Source organism: Nipponia nippon, unplaced genomic scaffold (assembly GCF_047370975.1).
Source record: "Nipponia nippon isolate SJK-2023a ecotype South Korea unplaced genomic scaffold, ASM4737097v1 scaffold_10, whole genome shotgun sequence".
In the NCBI taxonomy this organism is placed as follows: Eukaryota; Metazoa; Chordata; class Aves; order Pelecaniformes; family Threskiornithidae; genus Nipponia; species Nipponia nippon.
In genome coordinates, this window is record NW_028262291.1 from 17,385,784 (window position 1) to 17,409,981 (window position 24,198).

General features: G+C 46.6%; 1 protein-coding gene across 3 annotated transcripts in view; it reads right to left on the reverse strand.

Annotated features, from left to right (window-relative positions):
• Positions 1–24,198, reverse strand: part of SLC67A1 (solute carrier family 67 member 1) — a 93,562-nt gene that overhangs the window by 55,785 nt on the left and 13,579 nt on the right. For 2 of the 3 annotated variants that reach the window (XM_087745750.1, XM_009462584.2), the window contains exons 1-4: positions 17,597–18,116; positions 15,464–15,561; positions 12,810–12,955; positions 11,937–12,069 (exon numbers count right to left, since the gene is read on the reverse strand). In XM_087745750.1, coding sequence (XP_087601876.1) covers positions 11,937–12,069; positions 12,810–12,955; positions 15,464–15,561; positions 17,597–17,770 — 551 coding nt within the window. In that variant the 5' untranslated portion in view covers positions 17,771–18,116. Of the gene's footprint in view, positions 1–11,936; positions 12,070–12,809; positions 12,956–15,463; positions 15,562–17,596; positions 18,117–24,198 lie in introns of those variants that run through there. The other variant, XM_087745751.1, reaches the window with a different exon arrangement.

Consider the following 24,198-nt stretch of genomic DNA (forward strand, 5'->3'; position numbering starts at 1 on the left):
TGATGGCACATCCCCATTTGCTCCAGCAACCACGGCATCCCCAGCACTGTGACCAAGCTCTACTTTTCACTGCACCACCTTCTCCCTGCCCTTGCATGCTACAGCTGCAGCTCCTGGACAAAGCAAGAAGCCTACCCCGACACAAAGCCAAGTGGTTCCACTCATGTCTGCAAGCCAAATATTGACAGCAATCCTCAGTTTTGTGCCAAAGCCGCAGAGTCAGAGCTTGTTCTGAAGGGCACAACCTCCATGGCAGAGAAAGCCCCCATGCCCTTTATAATTCCTTGCAGAAGTGGCAGACTCCCTTTTCTCCTTTACAGCTCAGCTCTCTAGGACAGAAAACCAAACTTCACCCACACCTTACCATCTCTTTTGAACGTACGTTTTCTTTATAGCAGAATCACATTTGGCAAAGAAAGGTCAGCCCCATCCCCATAAAACAGCCCTGTCACAGGCGCGTCACGCATTTCATACAGCTTGCAAGGTTGACTAAATATTTACTTTTGGATGGCTCATTTCCAAAGTCCAGAAATAGATCCTCGTCACAATAAAAGAGCGCCCGGGTGTGCCATCAGTTGGCTTCATTGCCCCATTACAGCATACCATTTGCATTCCTGCACTTTCCCTCTCATGGGGTGCCACCGCTGCCCGGCGCCAAGCTCACTGCCGCATCCCCCTCTCAGGGGAGACCTGCTGATAGGCAAGGCCTTATCTCCTAGCTGGATTATTCTTGGTAGGTATGGCAGTCATTTTTGCATCATCTGACCTCGGGTCCTGTTAGGCTGAGGTAGGTGACTAACGCATGTGGCTCTTGATTGCTTTCCCTTTCCTGGTGGGTACCCAGCCTCACCAGCACAGAATGGGATGAACTGGCACAGCTGGAGAAGGGCAAACAGGATTTGCTCACACTGGATGCTGTAATAGTCAAGGCAGTGTTTGTGTTTTGGAAACCTTTCAAACAATTTAGCTCCACTGTTATTCAGAGTAGCTTTGCGCAACGGATGTACTTTTCTAGCTATTGCAAATTCTTCCCTGCCACAGCTGAACCTCCATCCCCAAGAAATAAAACAAACAAACAAAAAAATCAGGCTTTATACAAAAGCACAGGGAAAACTTTATGAATCCTTCAAGGGCCAAGAGACTCCATCTGAAAAGTGCTTGCCACACAGCACCCAGGCAAAATCAAAATGATTCAACTTTTGGTAGGGTGGACAGATTACAATTGGGCAATTAGACATCCCAGACCATGTAATCGCATGCAATGAGAACACGTGTGGGTGTAGTGTGAGGCATGAGCCTGGTGTCACCAACCACAGGTTCCTCCAGTTACCCTAAAGGGTTCAACAAATGGTTTCAAAATTTCTTTTCTAAACATCAATAGGTCCATCTAGAAGTAGGTCTTCTTCTGTCATGAAAAGTAATTCCTGGAAGACTAGGAAACATCCAGGACTACACTGGAAAACATCAGCCAGAAGAATCAATCCATCATCTGTCTGATATCCAACTGTGTCCGGCCAGTCAGAAAGGGGAGGGGAAGAAACCCATCACACACAATACACATAATCTGTTAAACAGCTTTATATCAGGAAAGAGCCTTTCTAAGCTTCTGTAGGAAGTAAGCTTAAACATCTGACGCAAGAGCATTCTCAGCTTTAATAACCATTACTGCCTTTCATCCCCCGTTTTTTTAAAGTCTGAGAACAGCGTTTAAGACTCTGGCTTCCTGTAAGCATTGCTCAGATGCTCCCCAGATGGCTTTTCCAAGGGGATTTCTAATTATTTGCGTTTTTTAAAGAAATATCCTGCAGGAATCTTTTAGGTTTCTGGAGGTTTCCTTCCTTTACAAATTTCTTTACTCAGAGCTTGATTTAAAACCAAACTCGAAGGAAACACTTCCAATGACTTCAATACATCTCAGATTACATACCCTGGGGTTAAAGAGAAACGAACCAAATCCCATAAAAATGGTGCAGATTTCAAAAGGATTCACAGTGAAGTTTTGTAAAGAAGTAATTAATCCAAAAGTTTCAGCCTAGAATATCATGGAATAAAGGAACATTTAGTAAGACTGAGAAAGTTAATACTGCATACAGACCACAAAGGATTACATGTATAATTCCCTCTCCACCAAGAAAAATAAATTAAAATCGAAGCAACAATTGCTGTAATAACAAGTAAACAAGAAAACCTCGGATGCTCAAAAATATTCAAAGTTTTCAGATCCTGAACTACCTTAAATGGACCAGATTTCCAGAAGTGCTAAATTCCTATCCTCTGAAAATCCACGTTAGACATCCCCAAGTGGGAGACTGAAAGAAAACTACAGTCATTTCTGGAAAGCCTGATCATTGCACTTCTGCTTTAGAGGACAGCTGGAGAGCAGAGCAGAGCCCCTTACGCATTTGTAAAGCAAAGCAAATTACTCTAATGAGCATATAGGGTCCATGTCTCTCCCAGGCCATCCAGCCACCTCCCAAGCAATAGTTAATTACAATGAGTTATGCTACTCCTCCAAAGCTGCTGCCCCATATCCCCCCAGATGGAATACAACCCTATAGGGCATGTTGCCCTGCCTCCTGCAAACGCCAGCTGGGCAAACTGGGAGTGCTTCTGCATGTGCTATGGCACAGACCCGCTGCTGGCTCAACACACAGTGCTATGCCCTGTGCACTGGTAGACCCTCACCATGGTGTCCAGCCTCTCACATCACACTGTTAGCATTGCTCTCCTCTCTGCTTGCCAGTGATGCTTAAGGGCATTTACTGCACCACTTGGCACAGCACGAGGCTCAGCCCGAGCAGTCGGGAGGTTGCAATCTGAATGCTACAGAGAATGTTTCTGATGCTGGAAATACCTTCTCCCTTGGCTGTGATAACCCACGATTTGTCAGGTTAAAGAGACAAGCCCCAACAAGCACTCAGGTTAGCCTGGAGATGGCCGTTCAGAAACTCCTTTGCCCTCTGGCTGCATTCACTGCCTGGATGCTTCACATACTCTCAGCTCTCACCGGCTGGTGGAGTGGCTGTGAGCAGGGTTTCATAAAGAGACTGCAAGGAAACAAAAACCCAGGTGGGGCCGTGGAAGATGGTATAGTTCATGCAAAGGTCACACCCTTTTTATTTCCCTCTGAGCACCCCATCCAAGCAGCCTGGCCTTCACCCAGGGCCGTGGTGAACTAGCACCCCGTGACAACAGGGTGTTGCATCTCCCCATCCACCTGGCAGCCTCCTGCTCATCCCATCCATCCGGCAGCAATGGCCAAGAGAAGCGCCAGAGAGGGTTTAATACCCAACCCCAAACTCCTCCACAAGGGCTGCTTTTCCACCCATCCTTTACAGCAGCCATATTTCAGGCAGGAGTAAAATAGGGGAGAGCAGCAGCATTGGATGGGCTGTCCCCTTTCTTCCCCCATGGCAAATGAAGGTCCATTTTGGAAATACTACATCTAAAAGCACCAAGCCTTTCTCCTGCAGAGCTTCACTCCTCAGCTCCCCAAGTCTTAACTCCTCCCAGTCCACCCTTCACATGCCAAATCTGCACATTTCCGTTCATCCTGACCTTCCCTCCCTCCCTTGTCTGATAGTCCTTCCCACAGAAGCACCACATCCTTCCTGCCCTGACCTCACCACAAAGCTGGGTTCATTCACCAAAGCAGATCAGAATGAAACATAAGCATGACCCTTTGAATCTAAAGGATTAGGAGATGTAAAGGAGAGAGCTGGCCATATGAGCATGTGCAGGCATGAACGAAGGAAAGCTGTGGCACCCCACATTGCCCTCCAGGTCCCTCTGCTAGCTCTTGCTGGGCTCAGCTCTGCAGCCCTGCACTTCAGCCCCCAACCTCTGGGAGTCCCCCACTGAGCTCTATGGCTGGCTGAGCTTGTTTTTTTCTGCTGCTTTTCTGAAACAGCAAAAGGCTGAGACTTGCTTTTGATAAACAATTTAAAAAAAAAAAAAGAAACCAGCCCAAAAAATGGGATGGTAGCTGGGCTCAGACTCTGCCTGCCCAGGACACCAGGGGATGAAGAAGAGGATACATCCAGGAAAAACTGGATGCATTCCCCCAAGATAGTAGATGTTTGCATGAGCACACCTCGTGATAGAAAGAGTCTGCATTCCAAAGGCTGTATAATCTAAATAGCAATATTGTAAATGTATTGGGAAAGGGAAGGAAAAACCATCTCATTGCCCCATATTATGCACAAGGAACACCAGTGCAGAGGGACGGGATGACTTACTCGCATCACAGGAAAATCGCGGCAGAGCCAAGTCCCAAATCCCAATTCAGGGACTTAACCACAGCTTATTCTGTGCTTTCTATTTTCTCTTAACAAAGAAAACAGTATTTCCCCAGATTTTGATCCCCAGTGATACTGCTGGATTTGCTGCCCAGTTGTGAAATATTCCAGGAGTGGGAAGAGCAGATGAAGCTCCAGTGAGTCATGAGCAGACACTGCCTTATTGTGCAGCCTGCATGGTGAGGGTCATGTTCAGCCCTCCGACACTGCCTCTGCTAGTGAGGCCAGACCCAAAATACCTTGTGCCTTTCCATAAAATTCCAGGTTTGGGGGTTTGTTTTTTTCTTTTCTATTTAGTACTTGGGGCTGTTAAGCCAGGCTTGACAAGAAAAATCAGCCACCACATCAACCCAACCTTGCAGGAACACAGCTAACAACCAACCAAGCAGGGCACTGCGCCGCACAGAAACCCAGCACTTTCAAAGCACCAGCTGAGGGGAGCGGTGTTCAAACATCCATAATTGTTTAGCAGAGGTAACTTCACAAACACACACGCTTTTGATTGTGATCTAGCCACCACGCACACAAAACTGGGTTTCACTCACCCGCCGCCCCCTCACTTTCTGACTCCAGGCATGAGGCGGTGAGGCAGGGCAGCCTCCCCCAGCGCACAGGCGCGAAGAAAGCTGGAGAAGGCAGCAGGGAAATTTCCTTAGCTCCCCCATAGATATTTTTTCCCCGCCCTTTATTTCCTAACTGTCTGTCTGCTGGGGTAACCGCTGTCAACCCACAGAGGGACAGCAGGGAAACCACGCCAGAAGACCCTCTTCCCACAGCTCTGGTGCAAGTTAATTCCCAGCAGCCCCCAAACCTCAGCTCTTTGTCTAAGAAGCACAAACGAGCCACATGAGGAAGTTCTGGATACTTTCTCCCTTTATGTTTGGGGGGTTTTTTTTAATGCTTTTTCATCATGGTTTCCCTGGGAAGATGAAGCAGCTAACCCAAAAGGGCAGAGATGCCTGGGAGGAAGGAAGGTGCTGTGGGGAGAAGGGGCAGGTGGACATCCCCTGTGAGCTGGCACAGCTGTGCTCACAGCCCTTCCACCAAATCCCTACAGAAAGCTAAGTGGGCATGAGGGTTTTGAAGGAAAATGGGGAGCTCCTGACAAGGCTGAGGAAGGGGCTGCCAACCAGCACTCCGTTAGCTCAACCCAAGCCCAGCCCTCCTCAGCCACATCACATACCCTTGAGGGCAGCCACGAGGCATGGGATCTCCCTCCCATGAGCTGCTGGCTCCTGCCCTGAACCCCACTCTTCCTCCCTTGGGAAAGGGCCCCACCTATGGGTGAAGGACCAAAGAGGAGCTCTCAGCCCCATCACGCCTCCCCTCCACTGAAGTTCAGACCAGAGGTTCTAGGGAAGATGGAAGAGCCAGGTTTACTGAGGGTCTGCAAAGGGGGAACAAGGGCACCTTTGCAGTATCAGTGTGGAAAAAGCCAGTGGACCCAAATCCAAAATTGGTGGCCTAGAAGCGGTAGGTGGGGTAGAGGTTTGCAGGACGGAAGGGCTGGGGATGAGCTTAGTGCAGACCTGTCTGTTGGACGAAGGCAGCACAGACAGAGGAAACTGCTCAGGACCCACACCCTGGTGACTTCTGGTATGTTCACAATCCAGCATCAAACTCCAGGACTGTGACCGCAGGCACAATGTGCTGATGGCCAAAGCTAGCGTTTTGAGACTCGGGTGTTAAGCAACCAGAAAGCTTGCGAAGCAGTTTGTCCCCTGAGCTGTTTCAGGCCTGCTTCACGAGGAGGTAAATGGTGCTGTAGAAGTACCTGTGCCTCTCCATCAACCACACAGAGTCTGAACAGCAAATTTAGGTGTAGCTGTCTCCACTGTAGATGTCTAAGATTAGGTGAACTCCACCCAAAGTGCACTGAGGCATTTCTCAGGTTCAAGAATAGGTTAAACAAGTCATCAGAACTAGAAAGCTCTGGTGCTGGGAATAGAGGAGAGAAGTGTCCTAGACCTGAACTCTGAACCAAGAAGTTGTGGAGGGATTATGTGCATGATCCTCTATCCAGACCCAGTTAACACAGACAATCTTTGGGACCATGGCTTCCAAAACTAAGATTGTTGTCATGCAGGGTAAATGAGAAAAAGAACCTCTGGATCCTGTTTTGGTTTGATTTATTTTTCACAGAAGGCCACAACTGAGGTCCTCTGTATCTTCCCCAAACCACCAGCTCCTTCAGAAACAGCCCATTAGCTATTCCCTCCCCAGGCACCACAGAGCTCAACCAACGGTGACACCACATTGCAGCTTGTGGATGACTTGCTGGCAAGCAGACACCACTTCCCTCTCCCCAAAGTCTCTTGATACAAAGGACAAAGCATCGCCTGTACAAGCGTCGCCAATCCATGCTGCTTGGCCAATCGACATCATCCCAGGCAGAGAAATACCATGGTTTCTACTGGAAGGGAGCAAGAGCAGCTCCCAGCAGCAGAATGCCATGCTTTGTCCTGAAATGGAGTGCAACCCTCTCACCCTTTGCCATGTTCCCACCCGCCTTCCCAGCTCCCAACCTTCAGCCCTTTCAACACCCACAGTCTTTCCACTCTGCCACGAAGCGATGAGAAATTCCCTGCCAGAGGACATTGTTCAAATGGGTTACTGAAAAGAAATGCAGTTCCCTACTCCAGGCAAACAAGCTCCTTCTTTTCCCCTTGAGGAAGAAGGATAATAGCACAGCCAGGGAAAAAAAGAAAAACTATCCCCAAAGCCTGCTGTAATAATATTAAATAAGAGACCAAAGGGGTTTGGTCAGGAAAATCCCAAGTTCAAAAGAATAATTGCTCCAAGAGATTTAAGCCTACAGCTGAGTCACTAAAATGAAGAAACCTCTCCTTGTCCATAGAAAGCAAACAAATCTTGGGTCATGCAGCAAAGCTTCTGTATGTCCTTGTTAGAAAGAAAGAAGAAAGAAGCCAAATGCAATTAATCATAGTCCCAGAAGAAAGCATGAAATCTCTGTAATTAACTACCTAGGCTCATCTTTCCGCTTTTGAAGACTAATCCAGCCTTCTTTCACCCTTCACCCACAGAGCTGCCACAAAGTCTACTACAAATACCGTATCACTTCGCTCCAGGGGTACACACTCACCTGCAGCCTGTGGTCCCCTAACAGCTTTCTAGTAAGGGTACAGGTAGGGGGGAACATATGCAGAGAGCAAACAGAGCTCATTTTCTTAGTCACCTTTTGTGGATGAGCTGTGATGGAGTTTGCAGACTCTCCAAGAACCTGGAGACCTCAGCTGAACTACAGGAGTTCTTTTCAAGCCAGGTATTTTATATCCACAATCCTGATCCAACTGATCAATGACCACAAAACACCCGATTAAAAAAAAAAAGCATACAAACAGGAAAACACTTTCCAAATGGTTAAGATTACAACTGTTTGTGCTAATAAATTGGCTTATACCTGATCATCAGGTGGTGTAAGTTTGCCTGATCATCACCCTGCCCATAGAAAGAATGTTCTTCACAGTTGTACGCACTGCTTGTACAGAGCTGAGTGGAAAGGGCTATATATTAAAAGCAAGGTCTCCAGCAATTAAATTCAGCAGGGTGAAGCCAGCTGGCAAGCAGCTCCTTGATTTGCAAAAGGCAAGGCCACATTTCACAGATGAAACATGTCCAGATCTGACTAAAAGTCACAATTCCTTTGCTACAGCTTCTTTCAAAGTTTGGGAAAACATGGCAGAAAAATCTCCTTCATAGAGAGGAAGAGGAAGGGCTGGAGCTGGTGGCTCCAGCTGGAGCTTAGGAGCAGAGGTCAGGATTTGACATCCAAAAAAATCTTATGCAAATCAGAACAAGCCATTCAACTTCCCTGGGGCTCCCTTAATAAATAAGAGTCGACAAATATTATTCCAACAATGAAAACAACAACAGACCAGCTCTTTAGGTCAAGTACATCAATGGTAAACACAATACAGTGGAATAATACCAAAATGACATCAGCTGAGGAACCAAGACCGATTTCTACCCCCTCTCTTGTATACAAACCACTGCTAACATATGAATAACGCTGTCAACAACAGACGGGGAACGCTGGCCAGCTTTGTGGTGAGGGAGAGCAAAGAATGCAGAGTGGACAGAAATCTCCAGCTTTGCTCTTCCATGACACGGCAGAAATGCTTATTTTCAAAGGAAGGAGATCGGGTCCTTTTTCTGTGAAAAAAATGGAATTGATTACACAGCTCCAAGTACAGCTGTACAAATGTGGGAAACAGGGAGGGATGACTAACAGCCAGTCTGTGGGATATGGCAACAAGGCCAAGGAGCCTCAGGTATGTCCATAATGTGACACCCACTCCTTTCCCTCCAGGTCACTGCTGCAGACACAGCCAGAGGCACTGGGGATGCGCTGGGGGTGGTTTCATGGCACGGAGCTGTCTTCATCTGCTTACAGGGCTGAATTCCTGCTCACCACCAATATCAGCCAAAACACTAAAAATCAGCAGGTTGCTCCTCTGATCTTTGTGCAGAAATCTGGCAGAGGAGCTACGCATGGCATCAGGGCAAAGGTGGGATTTGGTTGCAGCAAAGGTGGCTACCAAACACCCAGAGCGGCCTCCCTGTGCAGCCCTTCAGCCTGGAGCTGCTGTTTATAAAATCAAACCAACTCTCTGCAGGTCAGGGTGGGCAGAAGGATGCTGCAAGCACACTGGGGTTTGTCCCTTGTTAATGGCAATTCCTCCCATCCTTCCAGGGGGATGCACAGATCCTCGTGGAGAAAACCCAATGCTGCCGGCCGGCAGACAGGCTGCTTGCCCCAGCCCCGCTACGAGCCGGCAGGAGCAGCCCCCAAACCGCTGCGAGGGGATGCTCCAGCGGCAGCATGCGAACTGCGAGCCGAAGCTGCCCTCCGCCGGATCCCAGGGAAACGCCACCCGGCGACGGGAAAGTCAAAAGCCATGTAGTTTTTCACGTGCAGGTCCCTTACTTTCCCATAATTACGGGCAACATTCCCTTTTCTGGGTGTTACACTGCAGGCACAAAACGTAAGGGCCAGAAGCTTCCAAAATAAGCAGCAACCTGGGGAGGCTGGAAGCATCCCGTTGTCCGACAGCACCAAGCCCTGACATCCAAACCCAGGCTGCACTCAAGTGTCCCTAACTGAAACAGTGTCCTTAACTGAAACAGGGGATTCTCTCCCACTGCTCATTTTTCTATAAACCAGCAACTGATGCACACGCTGGAAAGTCCAACCCCACAAATTTTTGCTAGACAAGAATGCTACTTGAATGTTGATGTTTAAATACGGGGATATAACCAAAGATGAAGCTGAGAACAGAGGTAGCCTTTGCTTTCAGACAGTTAACACGCAGAAAGGATACAATCACTGTATTTGATTAATACTTATTAAAACCCCACTCAACCATCAACATCTAGAAATACTTTCAAATCCTGAATTAGTTAATATTATGTACATCCCCAATTTTCATTTTATGTAACCATATAACAGCTACAAAATGAATCCTCCTAGCCAGCCTTGTGTCAATCGGCCAACACGGAGCAGGCACCAACCACAAAAGAATTAAGGAAAACCTTTTCAGGTTTCAGGCAAGAGGAAGAAAACTCCCGAGACTGCCTCCAGCCATTAATTTGCCCCAACACTGCCAAGGTACAGCAGCAAGCAGACTTTTCAGGGGCTACTCCCTAAGGCGGCGAGGTTAAAGTCAATTAACCTTTGCGAAGACTTGAGCCGCAAAGTAGCATCGCTGCAGCACCCGAATTCACACAACAGGGTTCAGGGACCACCGCGATGCCCGCCCGTCACCGTCACGGGGCGTTTGCCCCGTGCAAAACGCCCAGGTGACGTAGCACCACGCAGAGCCCGCAGTGCTTACGGCACCAGGAAAAGGATCATGAAAAAAAAAAACAAAACCAACCCGACGACGCGTGACGTGGCCGCCTGAAGCGCACGCAGGCCGATCGCTGCTGAGGCAGCCTCGCTGCGCAAGGGAGGGCAGGCGGGACCGGGCGGCGGGGACCGGGACGGGCAGCCGCGGGCAGCGCGCGGGCGGGCCGACGGCGACACCCAGCGGACACCGGCACTTGCCGGCGGCACCGCTCCCCTCCCGGACAAGCCCCAGTCCGCAAAACGACAGCTTCCCCCAGTGATTTTTAACCTCTGTCCTACGCCGTAGAGCAGCTATAATGCCCGCAAAGGTTGAAGAAAAAAGTTATTTCCATGCTAACCTGAATCTTCAGAAGCAAGTGCCCATAATAAAAGAAGTAGAGCGAAATAAACGCTCAAAAGTGCAAAAGGGATTTTTTTTTTTTCCCCCCCACCAGAGAAACACTGAGGAATCTTCCAGGAAGATTACGGCCAAATGCACTTCCCTGCCTCCAAAGTTCTCTGACACACCACACCTTTGGAGCTTCCCTTACTAATAACAAACAGATACCAGTAAATACAGTAAAATCAGGCATTTCTTTTCTATTGCAGCACATGCATCCTGGCTCGTACCAGGAATAGCATGGCCAGCAAGACCAAGGAGGTGATAGTGCTCCTGTACTCAGCACTGGTGAGGCCACACCTCAGGTACTGCGTGCAGTTTTGGGCCCCTCACTACAAGAAGGACATTGAGGTGCTGGAGCGTGTCCAGAGAAGGGCAACGAAGTTGGTGAAAGGTCTGGAGCACAAGTCTTACAAAGAGCAGCTGAGGGAGCTGGGGTTGTTTAGTTTAGAGAAGAGGGGGCTGAGGGGAGACCTTATGGCTCTCTACAACTACCTGAAAGGAGGGTGTAGCGAGGTGGGGGTCGGTCTCTTCTCCCCAGTAACAAGTGACAGGACAAGAGGAAATGGGCTCAAGTTGTGCCAGGGGAGATTTAGATTAGATGTTAGGAAAAATTTCTTCACGGAGAGAGTGGTTAGGCATTGGAACAGACTGCCCAGGGAAGTGATACAATCACAGTCCCTGGAAGTATTCAAAAAAATGTGTGGGTGTGGTGCTTAGGGACATGGTTTAGAGGTGGACCAGGCAGTTAGGTTAACAGGTTGGACTCAATGATCTTAAGACATCCTTTCCAACATGAATGATTCTAGGATTCTATAAGAGAAGGTGGCAGCTCACTACAACATGCCAGCCTGTGAAAAGCAAACAGGGAAGTGTCAGGTATGTGCTTCATCTTGCTGTGATAGGGCTAGACCTCCTCACTCTTTTCCCCCACTGTCCCAAGCTTGCTTTCCCCTTTCTCAAGGTCTTGCTCTATATCGAGCATCCCCCAAGCACACCAGTTTCTCCACGAGTTTCACACTGCTCCCAATTTCCATTTCTCAGTTGTTCAACACTTTCTTAAAAGCAAGTCATGCAATATGGGATGCTTTTCAGCACACTCAGCTCCTAAGACAAGACAACTGGGAGACAGACAGACTCCATTTCTCACTTTTTCTTCTTTTTAAATCAATTTAAGTACATGGAAGATGAGATTTTCAACAAGGTCCCCTTAAAAAGAGTGGGAGTAGTTCTTTGTAGCAGCATGGAAAGAAAATCTTGAGTTCTGGTACAATCCTCTACTGCCACCAGCAGTAAGATGATATCAAAAGCTAGGGGGGAAGCAAAATACTCCTTAGCAGCTCCCTCAATGGTTGCAACAAGGCCAACACAGAACAAGCGGACCACTCACCCAAATTTGGTGGAGAGGACACCTCCCAGGGCAGAGCCAATGATGATGCCTATTCCAAAGCAAAGACCCAGCTTCCCCAATGCATCAGCACGTTGGGAAGGAGTAGTCAGGTCTGTAATAACCTTCTGAGCACCTGCAGGGAAACAAATCCCTTGAAAGCAGCTTGTCACAGGGTCTGAGCAGTGGGTATAAATTTTTAGGCCACAGAAACAGCACCTGCCACAAAACAGTCCTTGCAACCTCAGGGCAAATACTTGTGCATACGGCTAAGCGGAACTGGTTCAGGCCATCAGTTGTAGGAAACAACACACTCAAACCACTTTACAAGTGGCAAGAAGAGACTTAACACCCTATCAACTTGAGTCCTCTTGCATGATTTACACAGACTTCTGGTAGCTAAAGGTTTTGTATGGTTTTTACTAGAAATACCTAGGAAAGGCCAACTAAAGCAGAACAGCTTGGTGAGTAATGGAAGATATTTTTGTAACTACATTTCATTTTGACTAATATGCTCATTTTACCAGGAGAAAGGGAAAAGCTTTCTTATAAAATATCCCAGTTACAAGAAGGCAACCGAGAAGTTTGGGATAGCACTGCTGCCAGCAAGTATTCATCACCCACATCTGAATGGTGAAGTCCAAGCAATTTGTTCAAGATCATACAGGAGAATGGACCTGGGATTAGAGGCTACCAGCCCTGCTTTCCATAACCAATACACCTGCTGCTTCATGTTCTCACCATTTCACCCCTGATAACTATCAAATGTTCCTCCTGCCTCTCTTCGTGCTGTTGACTTCCAGCAACATGAGCAAGAAGAGAGGAATCGGGCAATAAAAGCAATTTGGAAAGTCACTCAGCCCTAACCGACCTTACCTGGTAGCCCATGCATGAACACTGCTGGCAGCCTGGAGAGGAAGAGGAGCGGGATGCTGGTGGAGATGGACGTGAGCAGGAAAAATGCACTTCCAGACGCACAGGAGATGATTAAGGCGGCTCGGGTGCCAAATTGATCCGCAAACCTGGTACAGAAATGGTACAAGGTTGTCAGAAGTGGGACTGTGCAGGTCATTACAAGCATGATGCACCCACGTGGATGGAGCTGCACGGCCACCTCACTCTCATTTATCCACCACGGGAAGCGCTGATCAGATTCTCAGAAGTGCTCTGTTCCCAAAAGAGGGCTAGATATTCAGAGGAGATCAGCTCACTTGGTAACCTCTCTTCATTGCTGACTACTGGCAATACAAAACTTTGCCTTGCAAAAAAACCAAAAAACCAACAAAACAAGCCCCCCAAAACTGAAAGCCCTGCCTGGAGGAGGAGTGCAAGGACCAGTGCTGAAGCACCAGCTCCCCACCTGGGAAGGTGGGCACTGACACTTTGGTGTAACAGGGGAACATGCAGACAGCTGCCACCAATCGGCCTGTCTCCCGACCCCTTGTAAGCACAAGATAACATGCTTGCTTAAGTCCCTTCCACTGGCATTTCAATGAATAAACACGATTTATCTCAGAGCTGCTAAAGACCAGCCACAGACAGAGGCAGTTACAGCAGCTCAGCTCAGTAACTCATTCAATACTATCGCTTCAGAGCATATAGCGCCCTCAAATTTTCTTTTATGACTTAGAGTTGGTTCAGACCAGGGAATCAGGCTAGCTAATTTTTTAGTTCAGGTTCAACAGCAATAGAAATTATTCCAATGTCTTTCCAGAGGATGCTCAAAGCAACATTTCTCATTCAGCACCACTTAAAGAAAATAAATAGATAGCTTTCTATTTAGGTTCAATAAAGACTTCACAATAGTGACTCAAATTTGCTTCTATTTGAGGAAAAAAAAACCAAAACAGCCAGATGAGGTTTTAGTTCAGGTTTTATTCAACTCCAAGATATTTTAAAAAGCTAAGTTGGACAAAGTCCAAGAGTACCACAGAAAGGGTTCTGAGCAATTGGGACTAAGATGACCATAAAATAGGCCTTAGATAAAGTTTTTCACTCTAATTCCTCCTTCCTTCATTTTACTGAAGTTGCATATTACAGTTAGCAACGAATGTTACCTTGCACGAAATTAGTTGCGCTTACGCTAAAAGAAACAACCAAAACCAATGCCAAGACTGATCTACAAAGCTAAGCATAAGTAATTAAAAGGGTTTGTGTTGAGGAAGAGGTACAGGTCAAACAAAGCTTCTCTGTTTACATGAAAGCCAGGGAAGTTTATATTACCTGTTTGTAACCCAAAGACCATGATTAACCAGATAGCCCAGGGCTTTTTTGGTTTTGTTCCTTAAGAGTAAATTCAGTGCTTCGTCTTCTCATGGCCGTTTATCAGCATCAGGCAAGAAGAACAAAGAAAACTGAACTAAACTACACATTTTTCTCTCTCTTATCTCCTTCCTTCCCATTTTCCCTTTATCTACCTTCACACTAAGGTCAAAGTAGCCTCACATCTAAGAAAATCCTTTTTATCTCAAACCTACATTGCAAACTTTGGCTTCAATCTGGCAATATACACCTTCAGTCCCATCTACGTCAGTGGGAGTCCAGACCCAGACAGATTCTGGTTTGCCGTTTTCCTTCCCTTCAGCATCTCTTCTGAACATCAGTTATTAATACTGTTATTAATTTTGTGTATTATGGCAGTGTCCAAGGGCTTTTAGAGATCAGATCCTTGAAGTGCTACACACTGCGTACCAGAGGATCCTGTAGAGCTCACCATCTACATCAACCAGAATGGTAAATCCCATGCAGTAAAACTGAGGGACACACCACCAGTTCTGTATCCATTTATTACTTTGTTGATCAGAAGCAGACTAAGAAGAAAACCTAGATTTTCTCAGCGTCGTTTTAGTTTCCTATCCCTGGATTACACTGCTCTTTCAATTTTTTTCTGCTTTTCGGGAATGCATTCCCCCACCACTTGAATTTTTTTGGGGCTGTTTATATTTCATTAGGAACAGGAGCATGTGTCCCATGGGGTAGAGAGGCAGAAAACCTGAATCTTTTCCACTCTTGTCTTATTTTGATAGACAAGCTTATAGATGTATCAGTCCTTAAAGATTCATGCAAGTCTAGCTCTGTATTAAACACTGATGCAGATACAGCGAGAGTCAGCTGTAGAAATAACACAACCCTCAATTATTTTCATTGACAGCTCTACTTAACATCGATAAATACCCTCTTTTTTTAGGTTTCCCAGTCACAAGACATTTCTAAGGTTACACATGGCTGTAAAACATTTGCAGGATTAAGCCGTTAGGACCTGGGCTCTGAGGACACTGATGATTTAAGCCTGTTCCCAGTATATTGTTACGCTTAAACGTGTCTCATTAAAACATAGCTAAGCTAATATAAAGGCTGCTTCTATGTTGTGGTGTTTCTAATTATAGTATTTATTTCCCCTTGCCCATTTATGAAATCTTCAAACATTTCAACAGGACCATGAACCAGAACTAAATGGGTTTTTATTAAAATATAAAAATGCCTGGCCTTTTTCAGCTATGAAAAGGGTCATGAGAATTGTTCTCACTTACCTTCCAAAAATGGGACCTCCCACAAGCTGGAGGACACCAAAGGTTGTCTGGAGGTAGCCAAACCCCACTGAATCCAAACCTAGGCTCTTTGCCAAGTACTAAAAAAGAAAAAAACCACAACAGGTCAGTGGAAATGAAGTATACTGTATTTCTGAATAAAGAGCTTAATGCCTATGTGGAGAGGACTACAACTCCAAACAAGCACTTCCTTCAGTTCCCCATACCTACAGATAAAATCTTTAATAGGTCAGACACAGGCTACTTAATAAAGACCAAAAGCCTCCATGCGACACCATCTGCTAATGAAGATCAGCAGGATGTGATCAAAACCATCAATTTTGCACCAGGTGACAAATCTGAACCACCCTTCACCTTTGCAGTCCAACACAGCTGAACATATTCAGCTTCTGCTAAGGGGGATGAGATAGATTTTAAGTAGCCTTCCTGCCTCCAGACCACGCACCTGGGGCAGCCCAAGCACCACCCAGGAGATGACTGCGGTAAGGTCTTGGAGCTGTTGTTTAATTGAGCAAGCCTGAAAAAATGCAGGCAGAATATAGGCAAAATATTGCCTTTACTTATAATCTAGATGGTACACCCACAACCTGAGCTTGCAAAAAAACCCAGATGCACATCTTGAAGAGCCACAATCCTTTGGGGTTTTTTATTTAAAAATTGTATGCTCAAGGGACAGCTATTTCTGATTCATGTTTTTGTTTTGTGCCATTTGCTAAGAGTTGTTTAAAACTCTCAGCCAAGTTCAGCTCTCAGAAGGTGTGGAGGTGCCCCAATCTTGCCCGCTTCCCCAGTACATGCTGTGCACCCAGGTCCCCAAACCCCCTGTAATTGATCAGTGATCAACTACAGCAACCTCTCATAAATAAACTCTCTCTCAGCCTGCAGGCTCAGGGCAACACAGGCTGGTTTAGTCCCAGAAGGAGGGAGCAGTTTGCCTCTGGAGGCACAAAACCAGTGGGGAGATCTCCCAGAAGGCTTGGGCTCACCAGAGACGGGGGTGGACAGGCATACCACAGATCCAGGAGCTCACAAGAGCAGGAAAGCTGCCTGGTGGAAAAAGGACCTGAGGGTGTTGCTTGATAGCCAGCTGAATATGAGCCAGCAGTGTGCCCAGGTGGCCAAGAGGGCCAGTAGCATCCTGGCTTGTATGAGAAACAGTGTGGCCAGCAGGCCTAGGGAAGTGATCGTCCCCCTGTACTTGGCACTGGTGAGGCCGCACCTCGAGTACTGTGTTCAGCTTTGGGCCCTTCGCTACGAGAAAGACATTGAGGTGCTGGAGCATGTCCAGAGAAGGGCAACAAAGCTGGTGAAGGGTCTAGAGCATAAGTCTTATGAGGAGCGGCTAAGGGAGCTGGGGGTGTTTAGACTGGAGAAAAGGAGGCAGAGGGGAGACCTTATTGCTCTCTACAACTACCTGAAAGGAGGTTGTAGCAAGGTGGGGGTCGGTCTCTTCTCCCAAGTAGCAAGTTATAGGATGAAAGGAAAGGGCCTCAAGTTGTGCCAGGGAAGGTTTAGATTGGATATTAGGAAAAATTTCTTCACCGAAAGGTCAAGCATTGGAACAGGCTGCCCAAGGAAGTGGTTGAGTCCCCATCCCTGGAGGTATTTAAAAGCCATGTAGATGTGGTGCTTAGGGACATGGTTTAGTAGTAGACTTGGCAGTGTTAGGTTAACAGTTGAACTTGATGATCTTAAGGGTCTTTTCCAACCTAAATGATCCTCTGATTCTATGAAACCAGACAGAAGAGTCCAGTGAGAAGCAATGATTCCCACTCACAGCTGGTTTATTACACCCTCAGAAAAACCCACCTCTGATCTGAAACCTCTGATTTCTGCTGCCTGCTTGTTGGGTCACTCTCCCACTGCAAGCAAGAAGACACAAACTACATCAGCTTCACCCAGGGCCATCAGGCCAGGAAAGGGCTCTAGGTGCTACTACAGTAAAAATAATAAACCAGCTTTTACTGCCTGGGCATACCCTGAATGCAGTCACAGCTTGCCTGCTAGGTAGGAATACATTTTCTCCTGCTAGAAACTCTCTTCTGACTGCTGGAAAACTACATAGCCTGGCGTTGAAGGCAAGATGTGCTGTGAAGCAGGACAACTCATACTCACAGGCATGACTCCCATCTGCATGAAGAGGAAGGTCAGCTCTAGGGTTGCAATCAGGTAGGCAACAAGAATCACTTGTCCCCTCTTGACCTCTCCCAAGCGGCTGCTCTCCCCCAGGGTCTCACTCCTCATTCCTGAGGCTTCTTCCTCACCTCCAGAGCTGGCTTTTGCGCTCATAGCGCTCACGGAATGACTTACTGCAGGCTGACAGGCTGAAAACTGACACGAAGCTGCTTTCTAGCTGGGAACGGGAGCATAGGTAAGGTGAGAAGCTGTGTGTATAGTTCAAAGCTTACAATGTGAAAGGTGCTGAGTCAGCATACCAGGGATTAATTTTTTCTTTCTTTCTTTGTTTTTTGCCTCCCCTTCGCTTACTTGCCAGGCAGAATCAAAGGTAACCGTGCATCAAACCACAGATCTTGTTCTTCAGCCTTATCCCAGGTGGGCTTATTGTTTCAAGTACCATCACGATAAAGACCAGCTTGAGAGTCCCAGCGGGGTAAAAGCGGACATTGCGCCAGACAAGAGCACGTGACAAACTCTTCAACTCTTTAACTGTTTCACTTCTTTCACTTTTATTGCCTCTGGTGGCTTGGAAGAGATGACTCTTTTAATTCTTCAGGAAAGGCACTTTGATTTTATTTTTGGAGGTTGCAAGTGAAGCTTACAGCAGAACAGCTGTTTCCAAGACCTCGTGCTTCTTGCAGTAGATTTATACAGATCCTGGAAAAAGCACCAGCCTTACATGCAGTTAGAATTGCTTTTATCAACACCTCTAACTGAGCCATTTTCCCTTCTTCACCAGGTGCTGCAAATTTGTAGAGAGACTGAGCTAGCAAATGTTCACATGTGACTCCACTCGGACTCCAATTTACCAGCCAATGCCAAAAACATAAAAAAGTATTAAATCCACACAAATCATGAGGCTGACTGCAAACTGAGGAATTAAGTAAACAAGACTCATTTGTCCTTTGGGGGTTTTGTTTGTTTGCTTGCTTGTTTACTTAGGGGTTTATTTGTTTGTCTCCTTGCTTGCTTGCTTGGGGGTTTATTTGTTTGTTTCCTGACTTGTTGAAGCCTGGAAGTCTGGTTGAGCATTATCTTTATTTTAAAGAGAAAAAGAAAGCAGAGATCCCATTGCCCTGATTTTCTAGAATCACAGAACTTTTCGTAGGAAGGGTCCTCAGAAGATCTCATCCACCCTTCTATTTGAACACATCAACTCAGCTGTGGCTTTTTCTACACAAGCTTTGAAAATCTCCAAGAAAAGAGATTTGCCCCCTCCCTGAGTATCTGGGAAAGAAGTTTTTCCTAATGTCCAATCTGCATTTCTCAAGCTGCGGCTTGCAGCTGTTGTCCCTCATGGTATCAGCTGCTACTACCAAGAAGAGTCTGGCTGCATCATCTCTGGAGCTGCCCTTCAAGTAGTTGCAGGTGGCTGTTAGATCACCCCAGGCTCCTCTTTGCCAGGCTGAAAAAGCTCAATTCCCTCCACCTCTTTCAAAGATGATGTACTCTAGACCCCTGACCTTTTTGGTAGCCCTCCCCTAGGTCCAATCCAGTTTGTCCACAACCTGCTTGAACTGGGAGGCCCAACGCTGGGTCAGCCTCACCAGCACCAAGCAAAGGGGAATAATAACTTCCCTGGACATCCTGGCCATGCTCCTCTTCAAATGGCCCATTACATGGTTTGCCTTATTCCCGATAAGCATGCACCATTGGCCCACACAGCATTCCCATCACCACGGTCCTCATGCTACAGTTGCTATGTGTCCAGTTGGTCCCCAGCCAGCATTGATGCAGGTGGATATTCTGCCCCAGGCCTGGGGCAAATCATCGACACTTTCTACTTGTTGAAAACCTTGAGGTTTTGGTTGACCCAGCTCTCACATTTCATGCAGACTCTCCAGCCTGAGGCTCTGTCATTGACCATGTCAGCCAGTCCCTCTAATTTAGTAACACCTCCATTCAGAAACGGAGGCTTGACTCACCGCGAATGCTGACACAGACACATCAATACAGGGACATCCACAGACGTTTGCTGGCTTGGATCTGGAGTGGTTGTCAGGGCTCCCAGGTTTCCAACCAAGCCAAGGGAGAAGAAACTGTAAGATCTCCAGGCACGCCTTTTTATTCAACACATGTCGCTGCAGAGCCCCCGGATTTGGTGAGGGCTGCCAGGCTCTACCTCCTGGCAAAGGAGGGGGAAGACCAAAGGTTTAATGTTTCACCAGGGGCGGGTACCCTATCGCTGGAGGCTGCAAAGAAACAACCCTTCACAAAATCAGCCAGAGCATGAATAAAAAAGCACCTTTAAAGAATGACTTTCCTACAGCGATACCAGCGCTCAAACAGACCCAACTCGCAACGCCCTAGAAGTTGTATTTGTTACCGAAGAAGGAAGATTACCCAGCATGTATCCCAATTTAGCAAAGGATCGGTGCTCAACATTTGGTTCATCTCAGTGCAAAACAATGGATTTGCCTGCACTTTGAGTGTCCTGCAGCACAGCACCAACATCGTCACTCCCTGGTTTGTGCTGGTCAGGCACAATGTACAAATTACCAGCATTGAATAGAAGAGTAAAATTAATGACAGAACTTTGTTTATGGAGGCTTTGAGACAACCAAAAAAGCAACTCATGCAAATGCAATGTAAAACACTGCTTACGGGAAACTTGCTGACTTGGACTTGAAAAGCGTCAATATTTTGACTGGTGAGTTTGTCTCAGCAGCAACTGAAAACAGATCCCAGCAAGGCGACCGAGGGAAGCAATGACTTGCAGATGCAGCCACTTTCCACCAGATACGAGCCTCATCCTGCCCGGGGCATGCAGTGCAGACAGCTAACCAGCCACATGCTCTCACTCAGATTTAGCTTCTTTTTACTGGCATTGACAAGGGAAATGGAGTAAAAAAAACAAAAAACAAAAAACAAACCAAAAAATCCCAACAGAGTTTAATATTCAGCCTCTGGGGCAAAAGACACAGTTCTCAGAAGTGGGGACCTAAACTCGGTGCCTGGCATGGAGGTGATCATGGAGAATGAGCTACGATCACTGGACTCGGTTCCTGTGCATCACTGGATGTCTCTTGATGGATTAGTGCCCAAACCTGCTCATTAGCATCCCCGATCAGGCTGCAAGTAAGAACGAGCCCTGGGCCCAACTCAGCAATCCTCTTCTAGCAATAGTCTCTTTGGGCAGGATCATTTACCTCCCCATCCCTGCACTTTGGCATAGACAGGACAAAGGGAAGAGGGTAGCAGTTTTTAAGCCACGCTTACAAGCCATGAGCCAAGCCATGTCCATGCTGCCCTGGCCCCAAGGATGCAGGGATGAGCTGTATTCTCCAAACTTGGCCAAGATGTTGGCAGACCCAAATCATCTTGGTGTCTTCCCACAAGGTCTTCTGTACAGGAACTTGGACTTTCCTGACTTTCAGCGCCTGATTTTTTAAAATCTTTCCCCATGAATCAGTCGATCTAGGGGCTAAACATGGCAGCACGAGCAGTGATGGAAAAATAGCCAGTGTGACTGACACCAGGCAGATCCTCCTCCTCCCCCGAGTGAGAAGCCAGTCTGAAAATGTCTGCAGGAGCCAAAGAATGATGGAGATGAACTCCGTTCCCAGCTATGCCCTGCTGAACTGCATTTGTAGTCATCCAGCTAGGAGCCAGTTCAGCGATAATGTGCCATTAATGACAGATGGAATAGGCTGGCGGTGCATTTTTATCTAAAGGCTCCTTCTAGCTCAATTTTAGACTACAACACAGATAGCGCTCAGTCACAGACAAGCCATCTTTAAAAAATAAAGATTAATTTAAAAACTGGGGAGGAATAGGTTATGAATAGGGAACGAATTTTCCTGGGTAGGATAAATAAACTTTAAATGCACAGATATTCCAGGGAGACTATGGTGAAAGCAAGCAAGGAGATAAATGTCTTGTGATGAAACTGCAGATTAGGCCATTAGCTATGCATTAAGTCTTGACACTTATTCTCAACATTTTTGGAGTATTTATAGTTGCCTTCTCCGGTATATCTTTCCTGAAGCCTATTTATCTGGTGATCTCTGGAAAAACAGAGTGGGAAACCTGAGAAATCTTTAAAAAAAATTTATAAAGACTTACTGTTTATGTTACTTGGGCAGAAATCTTTTCTTAAATTACTGGAAATGGGAAGCAAGGCCAGCTCAAAGTGCATATGCATGGGGAGGGGAAATCCACCCACAGCAATACCAGCAGTTGAAAATGTTGGTTGAAAAAGGATAAACAGCAGGGAAATAAACCCCAAATCCTTCTCTCTACTTGTATTTTTTCACAGAGGAAGCTTAATAGGATTTGTAGCAACATGAGGTACTCTGGGTGGGATTCACCTGTCTGCAGAGGGTCAAAACAAGCTTCACAGCCTCAAAAGAGCCTTAAAGAGGGACAGAAGTGCAGACATGCTGCCCAGTGATGAAGGGCATCTCTCAGGCCTCAAATCCTTTATGAATGCGAGCTGGCAGGTCTCTCCAGCTATGCAAAAAAAACAGTAGGATGAACCAAATCCTGCTCCAACACAGATGACTGGCAAATCCCTGCCCTTGGGGGTATGCACCTAAACCTACGGCAGGCAGAAGAGCCAGCTGGGAATGCCAGACAGGGAATCGCTGCCTCTTGGATCCAGCAAAGCTTTCATTTCTCCTTGCAAAGAGAAACTGCGTTTCTATGGGCTGTGTGCTGGGGGGTGCCAGGAGGAACGTGAGGTGCGAGATGAATAGTTATAAGCATACCTTCTTCTCCTTGCAAGAGCATTGTGAGGCCATTGCACCAAAACCAGTGAGGCATGCAGATATTTGGGCAAGGGAACACATAAAAACACTTTACGGAGACACAGCTCTCAGGGACCTATCGTCCTGGTGATGCTTCTTACGCTTTGAAATACAAGAGAGGAAAGGGAAGAAATCTCCCAAAGCAATTTCCCAATAGTGGGAATGCTGAATTGCCATAATGAGGGAAACCGCTCAACACCAGCCATGGGCAGCGTGAGCTATCAGATCCACAGGATCTGGCTCAATCCCTCTCTTCCCCTGACCCTGAGGGAACCAGTCTCATTTGTAGTCTGGTGAGAGATTTATACAGTTAAGCAAATAAGAGCATAGATGGCCTGGTATTGCCAAAATTATGTCCCATGTTTGTTGACTGATTTATTTCTTTGTCTAATTGTGTTCACAAAAAAAGCAGCTCACTAATGAATGGAAAAAGACTCCACATGGCCAGCAAAAAAAGCCATGTTTAGTTTACAAAATAGCACAGTCTTCAGGGATTTTCATAAAAACTATGGAGACAGTCCAAATCGGCAATGAAATCAGATTCCCGGTGGCTGCTGAACTCTTTTGGCTCTTTCTATGTGTGTATTAAATTGCAAAAAGCAATTATTTATAATTTGTTTTCATAAAAATGCTGGTGCTCTTATTCTGCCTGGCAAATTATTTTGTGAAATGGAAAAGGCTATTGTTCATTCTTTTGGTAAAGTCTTTGTTACTTAGCATATTAAACCGCAAATCACATTTTATCTGAAATATGGCTGGTTATTATTAACTTTTTAATGGTAAAGCCCCAAATCTCTAACTAATATCAAGGCCCCGTTTGGTGCCCTGCAAACACAAAAAGAGGCTGAGACTCGGATGAGGGAAAAGAATTAGATCCTCCTTGTCTTGCAGATGGGAGCCTAACAGACAGAGGGGTTTAATGACTTGCCTGAAATCACAGAGGAAGTCTGTGGAAGAGGCTGGAGTCAGACTCCATCATTCTTTGGACGCCAGTCCTGTTGTTTAACCACAGGGCAGTTTCTCCTCTCTAATATTCTGGAAAAATTAAACCAAAAGAGAACATTTCTGAATGCTGGAATTTGACGACAAAATATGCAGATGTGGCAGAGACTGTGTCAATTGTAAAAGCATTTTGGAAAAATACCGTGGCCTGAATTCAGGAGAGTTACACCAAGAATAACATGACCAAATAGGAAGAAAAAGCTCAGCTCTTTGTACCCATCCAGTCTCATCGGCTCCAGCAGGACCTCGCCGGAGCAGCAGCCTCTTGTGTCTGCTCACACCGAGTGGCACCTTGCTTAGGATGTATTTCAGCTCAGCCAGAGCACCACCTCTGGAGTCATCTCCCAGGTGCTGCCATGGCTGTGGCCCACCTCTGCCCCAAAATCTCTCCTGGGCAAACAGAAACCCCTCCAGTTTCAATGAGCTGCTGCCATGTGGTGGAGAAGAGCTGCTGGGGCTGCCCAGAGAGCAGCCGCTGACCACCTTCTTCAAGTAAAGGCATCAAAAGCCAGCAAATGCCACCAGCCTCTAGTGGTCTGCTATGCTAGGACATTAATGAATCGGCAAGAAAAAAATGACTCTTCCCATAGTGAAAGCCCAGTTGGGTGAGCTCTCTCCTGGGCAAGGGATGATCTCCCCCAGACTTGCCATTCTTCTTCCCAATGCTCAAGCCACACTTGTTTTAAGCATGACATTGCCATCTATGTAGGAAACTGTGATTAAAGGAGTGGTTATACCATCTGCTGCTGAGCAGAGTCCAGGTGAAACTGTACACGCTAATGAGGGATG